This window comes from Asparagus officinalis, chromosome 7 (genome assembly GCF_001876935.1).
Source record: "Asparagus officinalis chromosome 7, Aspof.V1, whole genome shotgun sequence".
Taxonomy (NCBI): domain Eukaryota; kingdom Viridiplantae; phylum Streptophyta; class Magnoliopsida; order Asparagales; family Asparagaceae; genus Asparagus; species Asparagus officinalis.
Window position 1 is genome coordinate 141,904,257 of NC_033800.1, and position 10,352 is coordinate 141,914,608.

Genomic DNA, 10,352 nt, shown 5'->3' on the forward strand with positions numbered 1-10,352 from the left:
CCCCCCCCCCCCCCCCCCCTCCCTCTTCCCCTAAAAAAATCTCCTCAACGTTTCCCTCCATTTTTCCTAGAACCCTAACCCTAGAAGACTCCAATTCCAGCTCCATGGCGAAAGACGAGGACGAATTCAGAGGCGAGGTCGAGGAGCGCCTCATCAACGAAGAGTACAAGATCTGGAAGAAGAACACGCCGTTCCTCTACGACCTCGTGATCACCCACGCCCTCGAGTGGCCGTCGTTGACCGTACAATGGATGCCAGGACTACTCAGTTCAAAAGATGATTCTTGGGACCCACACCTCAGATGATGAGCCCAACTATCTGATGCTCGCTCAGGTTCAGCTCCCGATCGATGACGCGGAGAACGACGCGAGGCAGTATGATGATGATCGGGGTGAGATTGGAGGGTTTGGATGCGCTAGTGGCAAGGTACGGTATCTTTTTTTTATTAATTTTTAAATAACTATGGAAATTAGGGTTTTGCTTGGACTGAGAACGTTGTTAAGCTTAAAGTTCGAATTTTTTGGGAGGAATAAGAAAATTGGTGTTGTATGGGGTTTCGTAGTAGTTCGGGAAGAGGAAAGATTTTGTTGCTGTTTTTTAGCTTCAATAACTTAAAACTTCAAGAAAATAAATCTAGGCAGTGGGAATCCATAACGTTGATTGATTATTTTGACAGAATTAGTATGTTTAAGGCTGAAAATATGTCTCGACTATCAAAGTCAGTAGTTAAGCGCATGTAATAGATCTATAAGAATCAGCCTTCAGAAGCTAAGGGTCAGAGGAGGGAAGCCATAGCTTTTATAAGCCAACAATTGATTTCGTTGTGGCATTAAATGGACATTAACATACCACCATGTTTCTGCAGTATGGATGTCCATACAGGCTGGCTTATCACAAGTTTAGTTCCAGTTGAACATTGCAATCTCGGTGTCACCCTTTTGGAGCGAACACTGTGATACTGTTGTCACCACTCGTGCTGTTCGCTTGCAACCGAGAACATGTGGTTGGCTCGCACCCCACTTGTAATTAACTTGAAAAAACATGCTCTTGAAACCTAGTTGTTAGTGGGAGCAGACCTAATCGTCTTAATAAACACACAATTGATTACTCATTTTAACCCTAAAAGAGTAGCTATAGAGCAGGATCTTGACGATTGATTGGTGCTTGAGGTTGCTTAACCAAAGCCAATGGCCAAAGCAGTCTGCACCATAGTTGGGGTATTTCTAGGCATGTATCTGAACACCCAAGTATTGAGTAGTGGGTGTAGGTGTTAAGACTGTTAGGAAAATCAATGTCATCCCTTGCTATATTTTCCTTTTTGAGATTAAAGTATGGAGTTCTCTGTGTGCGATTCCCCAGCCAATCTATTTCTATTATCATAAACATTTACAATTACATTATTTGAAGGACCATGCTTGTAACTCAAGAGACCTCATTATTGTGCAGGTAGGAAAAAGCTGAACGGAAAAAAATTCCTACGACCCACCAATCAGAAGCATAGTTAAGCCCTCAAGCTGACTGTATTATTATAGTTTCCTCGCGTTTTGTTCACTTATACCTATGTCAATTTAATTAATTGCTTCTGGAACCAAACACCATAACCTTGGTTCTCCTCCTCAATGAGCTCCTACCAAATGTAGCATTTTCCCTCTGATGCTTCATTGTTTCTTGCCCCAGAGTGCCTCTTGGTTGGTCCCTCAGCAAACTTCTTCACTTTTTATCTGAAAGATTTTCAACCTGAAAAGCGACAAAAAGTCTAGCAGATTTAAACTATTTGTGTTTTAATTGTCTTATGTTCTTCTAGCTTGTCCATTAATAGAAATATGGCTTCTTATAAGAAATTATGCGTTAGTTAACATCTAGATTGCATGGGTGCGGGATATGGGGAGACACTGAGAAGCTTAAACTGATTTCTCAATTAGATTTCAAATTTAAAACCCTAGAAACCTTTACAGTTAAAAATACTGAGTCACTTACTATTTTGAGGATATAAAATATTCTAAAATCAGAAAAAGGAACGAAAGGAGGTCCTGTAGTGTCGAACAGAGAAGATCCAATCTTGAGTTGAGCTCTGACTGGTGTCCTCTTTGTTCCTGTGTTTGGGTTCAGTGAAGAGAGAGAAACGAATAGGAACGCGCTTGACTTAAGAAACAGGACACCAGTCCATAAGAAAAAGGGGGGAAATACATGGATATTTTTAGAAAGCTTTAATTATGGATATTGGGTTATCGGGTTCAATAACCTTCAACCTTTTGGTTTTGAATCCGATGCGCAAAAGAACCCGTTATTGGAGCTGATTGGGCTTCTTTTGTGTGTGGGATCCACTGGTTTAAAGGAAAAGGTACACAAAAGAACCCATTATTGGCCAATTGTTTTTTTTCCGGGTCCACTCACTTAAGAAGAAGCGCTGTGTCCAATGTGTGTCTTGAGCGTGTCCAAACCCGACACACGTCGGACACGGGTGTGGCCCTTGATTTACCGAGTCGGGGTAACCAAGGTTAACACTTTAGGAGATTAAAATGGGGTTTGGGAGATAGTTACTGATGGAACTTAAAAAAATAACTTGGTTTAGGTCTCATCATTGCATACTTCGTTTTCTTTTGGTAAAAGATTGATCAGTATCCAATGAATTTAAGAAGTCATTACCTGCCTGATCTAGTCACTGATTTTGTTTAGTTTTCCATTTGTAAAACACTGTTATAAGAGTAGTATGTTCTATGTTGCAGGCTTCTAAATGTACTTTTCGATTTCATTTTCAAGGATGCTGCCATGTTTGATGAGTGTTTGATGAGTTCGTGATCCTTTTAGCATGTGATATTGTGATAGCTACGTGCAGTTTTATGGGCATGATCTGCTTATATAATGGATGTCATTGCCACTATCCCTAAAGCTAAATTTTCTGACTTCTGGCAGGTGCAAATCATTCAGCAGATAAATCACGATGGAGAAGTTAATCGAGCTCGATACATGCCTCAGAATCCTTTTATTATTGCAACAAAGACTGTCAGTGCAGAGGTGTATGTGTTTGATTACAGCAAGCATCCATCTAAGCCTCCTCTAGATGGTGCATGCAATCCTGATTTGAGGCTGAAGGGCCACAACTCTGAAGGATATGGTTTGTCATGGAGTCTTTTTAAACAGGGTCATCTTTTAAGTGGTTCAGATGATGCTCAAATATGCTTGTGGGACATCAATGCAACACCCAAAAATAAATCTCTAGACGCTCTACAAATTTTTAAGGTATCTCTGAAATGTTTGCTTTGTCGTCCTATTTATTTGACATATATTGTTGATACCTCTACTGAAGAGTGTATTCTCCGATTTTAGCTACCTGTCAGTGCTTGATTAATTTATTGCGTATTGTTGTATTACTATATAGTTCAGGCATTCTAGTGCATAAAGCAGATATGGTAAACTGTTAATGCGCTTATAAGAGTGTATTAACTTTTGGTTGTTAGCAGCTAAGAGATTACAGGACTGGGAAAATACCCATGGTCATATTGATAATGTTCCAAATATTCTCCTCATTAACAGTGCATGATTTTTCTGTCATATTAAAATCTAATACATTACTTTTGAGAGGTTTTTACCTAAAGGCATCAATTTCATTGTCAATGTTTTTGATATATTCTCATGAACTAGGTACATGAAGGTGTTGTGGAAGATGTTGCCTGGCATTTGAGGCATGAATATTTGTTTGGCTCAGTTGGGGATGATCAACATTTGCTCATATGGGATCTTAGAACGCCAACAGCTAACAAGCCAATTCAATCTGTAGTTGCTCATCAAGGTGAGGTGAGTAACGCTTCCTTTCTCAACTAGTTGTCATAGAGGTATTTATGTTCTCTTGTCCATTATTTTAACGTTTGATGGAGAGGGGCTCTCCTGTCTTCCTAACATATTATCTATTAGGAAGAGGAGATATTCATGTTTTGTCGCTAGGTGTGGAAACGAATCGAATTCGATTGAATACCTAACTATTTGAATTCAAATTCGAGTTCAGTAGATTTTGAGATATTCGAATTCGAACCCGGGTTCAATACCTGATTGAAATTCAAATTTGATTTGGTATATATAATGTTGTCGATATTTATTCGCCAAAAAGTTCTGAGGATGTTTGGTAATGTCTGAGATTCTCTTCTCTATGGTCTTGGGTTCGATTCACATAAGTGATTTTTTTTTCTTTTGCACTTGATTTAGCTATTTATTGTAACTAGCTTACCATAAATTCTGTCGGCTTTCCTTCCCCATTTATTTTGATATTAATCGCGACTATCTATCAATAATTTGTGCTAGACTTTTTCCTTTTGCGTTTTATTTTGATATCTGTGGTATCTTCTTACCATAATTACTTATCTAGGAAGATGGATGAATAGGGTTTGTAATAAATTAAGTAATAGAGTACAATGTAAAATATAAACGAATATTCAATTATCAACAGAATCGAATACATCTTTGATTAAACTGTATTTGTTTATGAAACAAAGACTAAAAGATATTTATTTACTATTAAATGAACTACCAAATTGAATATGACAGAATATTTGAACGAATAATAACCGAACAGTTTATTAATTATTTGGTTCATTTCCACCCCTTTTGGCGCCCATTCTTTTAATGTTCGACGAAAAGGGGATCTCCTGTTGTCCTAATATATAATATATAACGAATCACAGGTATAAGTATACCTATTAGTTGTTATATTTGGCATCTATGGTACTAAATTGGCCATGTAAAAGACCATTCTGATATTTGCACTGGGCCCCAGCATAACAAAGTACAAGGACTTTGTACTCACATTTCTTATAGTTAAAATAAGTTAAAGCTTTTAATTAAGTCTCCGATGCAGAGTATGTGCCTTTTTCCGCCTTTTTTTACTTTCAACTGATGATTTATTTGTGTGATTTACATTGATTCTCTTTTAAGTTATAATTATTGTAGCAGTTACTCAATGTAGTGATTTACATCATCGTCAATTTTAGACCGAAGTCACTGAAAAGTTTGCTTCTGTTGGTCAACTTTCTTGACAATTCTCACTGTCGTAAATCATTATTATTTCATTATCACAACCATGTGGTTTATATTCCATGGACCCATGGAAAAAAGTTGACTTAATTTATTTAAGTGACAACAATTGTGTCATACTACCAGTATTTTGAGCTATGACTCTTGTCTCGCAAAAGTGAACCCGTAGAGAATTTGGTAACCTCTACTTTGCTATGAGTATTGACATCCATTGAATGAAGAGGACAAAGTAACTTGCCTTTCTTAAGCATTTGTATATAGTTAACAATTGAGGGAAAAAATTTCTTGAATTATGTCACTTGAAGATTGGAAATTGTTTACATGATCTTTGCCAGGTTAATTGCTTGGCATTCAATCCCTTCAATGAGTGGGTTGTAGCAACAGGTTCAACTGATAAGACTGTCAAGTTGTTTGACCTCCGTAAGCTAAGTACTGCTCTGCATACCTTTGATTCTCACAAGTAAGCATTCATCTTTGATGTGTCCACAAGCATGAATGCTTTTTTTGTTGATTACTGATCCGTAATGAAAAATACTCACATTTTGTACCACCTTGTATATATAGAGAAGAGGTTTTCCAAGTTGGCTGGAGCCCGAAGAATGAGACAATACTAGCATCTTGCTGTCTTGGTAGGAGGCTCATGGTGTGGGATCTTAGCAGGTATTTACTGAAAACTGTCAAAACATTAACTTTTAATAGAGTAACATGCAACGTTGTAATGTAAGTAATATGTTTTTTGTTTGAAGATGCTTCCTTTTGCTATACTTTTGCTTGATTGGTTCTTCATAAAGACTTTGCACAGTTGGTAGAGAAAATGCAGCCAATTTAGTTAAATGAATGAGCAGAATGATACTGACATATTGCTTTTAGTAGTAACTAGTAAATGGTGGAGTCCGCTTAGGACAAATTGGGGAGTCTAGAAACAAATGTGTAGTGAAGATAAGAATATCAGGTCTGCATGAGGTAAAGCTTGACCTTGAAAATTGAAATGTTTGCACAGTTATCTCAAACTAACAATAATTGGCTGATGGACACAAGGAGACGAGTTAATCATTAGGCAAATGTTTGGGGCTGTTTCACTGGATTCTTTATTTTACCTCTCTGATTTACCGAGTAGAATTCCTCCTTGAGTACATGCACCGAACTCTGACCTATCAAAGGTAGGAATGCTTTATTCTTTAGTTTACCTCTCTGATTTTCTGAATAGAATTCTTTGCTGGTTGTCTGGAGCAAAAAAACTCTTCACTTGATCCTCATCCTTCTCTCAGCCTCCCAAGTAAGTACCGAATGTGAACAGATACCCTGGCTGGAAACTTGAGTTCTGTTGTGACACCTGCTGGCTAACACACAGCAACACTAATTCTGAGTGTCAAAACATATGACGATTCTCCTTCTCAAGGTTATGACTTTCATAAAATACAAACAAGTGAGAATTTAAGGTGAAATGTCATGCCTGTTTTCTGTACGAGGACCAGAAAGATGGGTTGTTTCTTTATCATAGTGTCCGTTAAGCTTGAATCAGGCTCCTATATTTGCACCCACATCTTACCATGTACTAAATTAGACTCGTTTGCTGTCAAATTAGATCATTCTTACATAATGTTCCGTCTTCCTTTTCTCGGTACAACCATACCAGAAGTGCTTTAATAAGAACTTAAAAGCATCTGTACTGCTCTCTGTCGCTTCAATGGCAGTGACTTCTTTCTGCTCCAATCTTGATGACCCTATTCGACCTCAATAGGTATCTTGTCCTTTCATCTTTATTTTTAATTCCATTGATCAGATGAGTCTATTCCTATTTTCTGCTCCAATGTTGAATACCCTATTCGACCTCAATAGGTATCTTGTCCTTTCGTCTTTATTTTTAATTCCATTGATCAGATGAGTCTATTCCTATTTAACGGGGAAACAGGACAATTCAGAAAAATTCGTGTTGGTTTATAGTATGTGGATGTCAAATTTTCTTCATGTGGAAAATTTTCTTTTACAGGATTGATGATGAACAGACACCAGAGGATGCGGAAGATGGTCCACCAGAACTTCTGTTCATACATGGTGGCCACACTAGCAAGATCTCCGATTTCTCTTGGAACCCTTGCGAGGATTGGGTCATCGCCAGCGTCGCTGAAGACAATATCCTTCAGATATGGCAGATGGCTGAGAATATCTACCATGATGATGATGACGTGTTACCAGCAGAAGAACCTCCAAGAGCGACATAATTTTGTCTGCTTTAAATTATATGTAGTTTGTTTATGCCGTCGTAGACGATTGCTGAAGTAATGTGCAGTATCTAGGGTGCGTTTTGTTTCTCTTTTGTTTGTCTATTAGCTTTACCTGTTAACAGAATTGTGGCTTTACAATTTTATTTTATGCAAGTTACTTTCATTGATCTTTGGTGATTCTCTAATGGTGCATAGTTTGAGTGCTTAAAAATAAAAACAAGCAGAGTTTGAGATGGGAGGAGGATAAGGTTGTTCAGTGGGAAATGGCCTTTTGGGTTTATGCTTGGTTACTCTTCTTTGTATCTGTTTTGGGAGAAAATCTTATGTAAACTTAAGTGGATAAGAGCTAGTCATCCGCTAACTTTTTTATTCATTGATGTTGCCTTGGGATCAGTGAAAGACACATGAAGAGTCTTGTGCATCTTTTGATGACACAAATCCAAAAACAATATGAGTGAATAAAAAGTTTGGTGGACAATGCTTCCTATCCACTTAAGTTGACATAAGCTCATCTCTTGTTTTGGCTAGAAATTTGGCATTTAAGGGTTTAGGACTGACCAGCAACTTAAGGCTTTTTATGTGTGAAGCTTATCCTTTGGCTGTAAATTTTATCAAGTTTTCTTCATGGTGGCTGTAACCAATTCCTTTTGTATGATGATCCTCAACGGAAAGTTCTATTTTAGAAGCATTTTACTCAAATATGAAAATACTATCAGCAAGTGTTATCTGTAAAAAAAAAAATTATTTTTTGTGCATAAATCCATTTCGTTTTAGATACTAGTAATATGTAGGTCATATGTTGACGTCCAATTTAGCTTTATATTTTGCATTAAGATGTACAATCTATTCATGTCTTACCAAGTACGTTGTATCTATTATCTATTACTATTTGTTACTAAATGCGTACCTTTAAAACAAAACCCTTCTCCCTAAGCTTTCCGAGAGCTCGCCACATCAGCTGCTCTCTTCTCAGATTAATTTGCCACCTGTAATTAATCCCAACTATCCGTCGTCTTTCAAAATTAATCCCGAATCATCATCATAATACATATATCTATTTCTCTATAATAATAGGAGGGTTCAAGATTCACTATTTATGTTACACTAAATGTTACTGTAGCACAAGCAGGAGTATCCAAGATTCATTATTCAAGATACAGTAAAATACTGTAGCATTATTACTGTAGCTCATGCCGGACACTGTAGCATTTAACAATAGTACTGCAACATTTACAAAATCTGTATTTACATATAGAATTACTGTAGCGGAAATAAAAAATGGAGGTCATGCTTTGCACAGGGTGCACACTAGTCATCATATATACTGAAATCAGTTAATCTGTTATCTGTTGCTAAATGTTATCTTGGTCAATCTCTATATGACGGAAAATATTACAGAAAATTTTCTTTCGGTGAAATCACAATCTTTATATTTGGAAGATATTGTTAACTAATTGTTTAAAAAATCTTGATCTTTATACATAGGGAGGGAAATGTATTTAACTATTTTAGTAACAGATTGTCTCAAAATTAAAATCTCTTCCGAAATCATGTATATTTATATTTGGAAAATATTGTTACTACATGTGTGCGTAAAGATATTATGGCCTGGTGAGCTCAAATCTTATCTTGAGCTAGACCAATTGGCTTATCATGTTCATGATCGATACTGTACATCTTATTCAAAACATCGTCAAATGTTCATGGTAAAATTTTTATATAGTTTGGAGTCTACTAGAATAAGAATCAAACTAGTTTGATATATTAAATTTTTAGATAGCGTAATAGACATCCCTTTTGGACAAGTATAAAGTGTGTGGGGGTAGGGATGTGTGTGTGTGTGTGTTGGGAATGATGGATATAAGGTGGCGGCTCATTTTACTAAATGAGCTAGAGTGGTGAGGTCCACACCTTTTTTATGTGACTAGCAAGGTGGGCATCACTCTATGACTCTCTCTTTGTAATTCATTTAGCAAAATAAGCTACACACATGATTATCTCTTATTAGCTCATTTAGCAAAATGAGCTGCCACCTCATATACATTATTTTCTTACATATATATATATATATATATATTATATATATATATATATATATATATAGTATGATATATATATATATATATTATATATATATAGTATATATTATGGGGTATCCTTGGTCATAGGAGGGGATTTTCCTCACTATGCACCGCTCTAAAATCACATGTTGAGGCGACATGTGGATGATCCGCCTCCGTTGAACGTTGATCTATATACTGTCTAAAAGCCCTAACACACCGCGACAAGCTTTGGGGGTGAACCCGTCGTCGTTTTGAAGCCCCGGTTCATCAGCACTCGTACAATTTTAACGGCGTTTTGATGAATAGAACTTTTCATATATTTATATATATATATATATATATATAGGATGAAAAACAATGAACTATACACAAATACATACATTGCTAATAACACACCATAATATAAAGAATAAGTATTAAAATTGGAGTGAGAAAACTGCTATCCCTAGCGGATATATATGGATATATATATATAATTTATATAATATAGTTATATATATATATATATCCTTTGTCATAAGAGGGGATTTTCTCCTTGACCAGCGCTATGTACACAATGCCCACCATGCCTCAATAAAATTAGGAGAAATAGTGTGAGTGGTGGGGATTTGTGCCTCTTTATGAGGACGGTGAGAATTATGGGCAGCATAGGCGATAAGGAGAGGAATACATCTCCTATAACAAGGATGATATATATCCTATATAGTATATATTCATATATATATATATATATATATATTCATTATATATATATATATATATATATATATATATCAGCTTACAACAAATATGCTTTTTTTATAGCGCTTGAATGATAAGCGTTTATGTTGTACAAGTGCTATGTTTATGATGTGCGCGTTATTCTTTTGATAGCGTTTGAAAAATTTTCAAAGCGCTATAAGTCTCTCATCACTATGTCTTTTTTTTTTTGTCTGTGCGCATGGAATAGGGTTAAGACGGGAGGACTGAAAATGGAAAACAGACGAGCAGGCCGCCCGCTGCAGCTAAGCACCAAATTTTATCCCCCCCCCCCCCCAAA

At 36.5% G+C, this 10,352-nt stretch overlaps 1 protein-coding gene across 1 annotated transcript; it reads left to right on the forward strand.

Moving 5' to 3' along the window:
• Window positions 8-7,421, forward strand: LOC109849436 (histone-binding protein MSI1-like). The gene is given in 7 exon segments (XM_020419270.1): window positions 8-256; window positions 258-426; window positions 2,914-3,240; window positions 3,643-3,795; window positions 5,361-5,485; window positions 5,590-5,685; window positions 7,016-7,421. Coding segments are annotated over 7 exon segments (1,254 nt in total). The 5' UTR covers window positions 8-104; the 3' UTR covers window positions 7,248-7,421.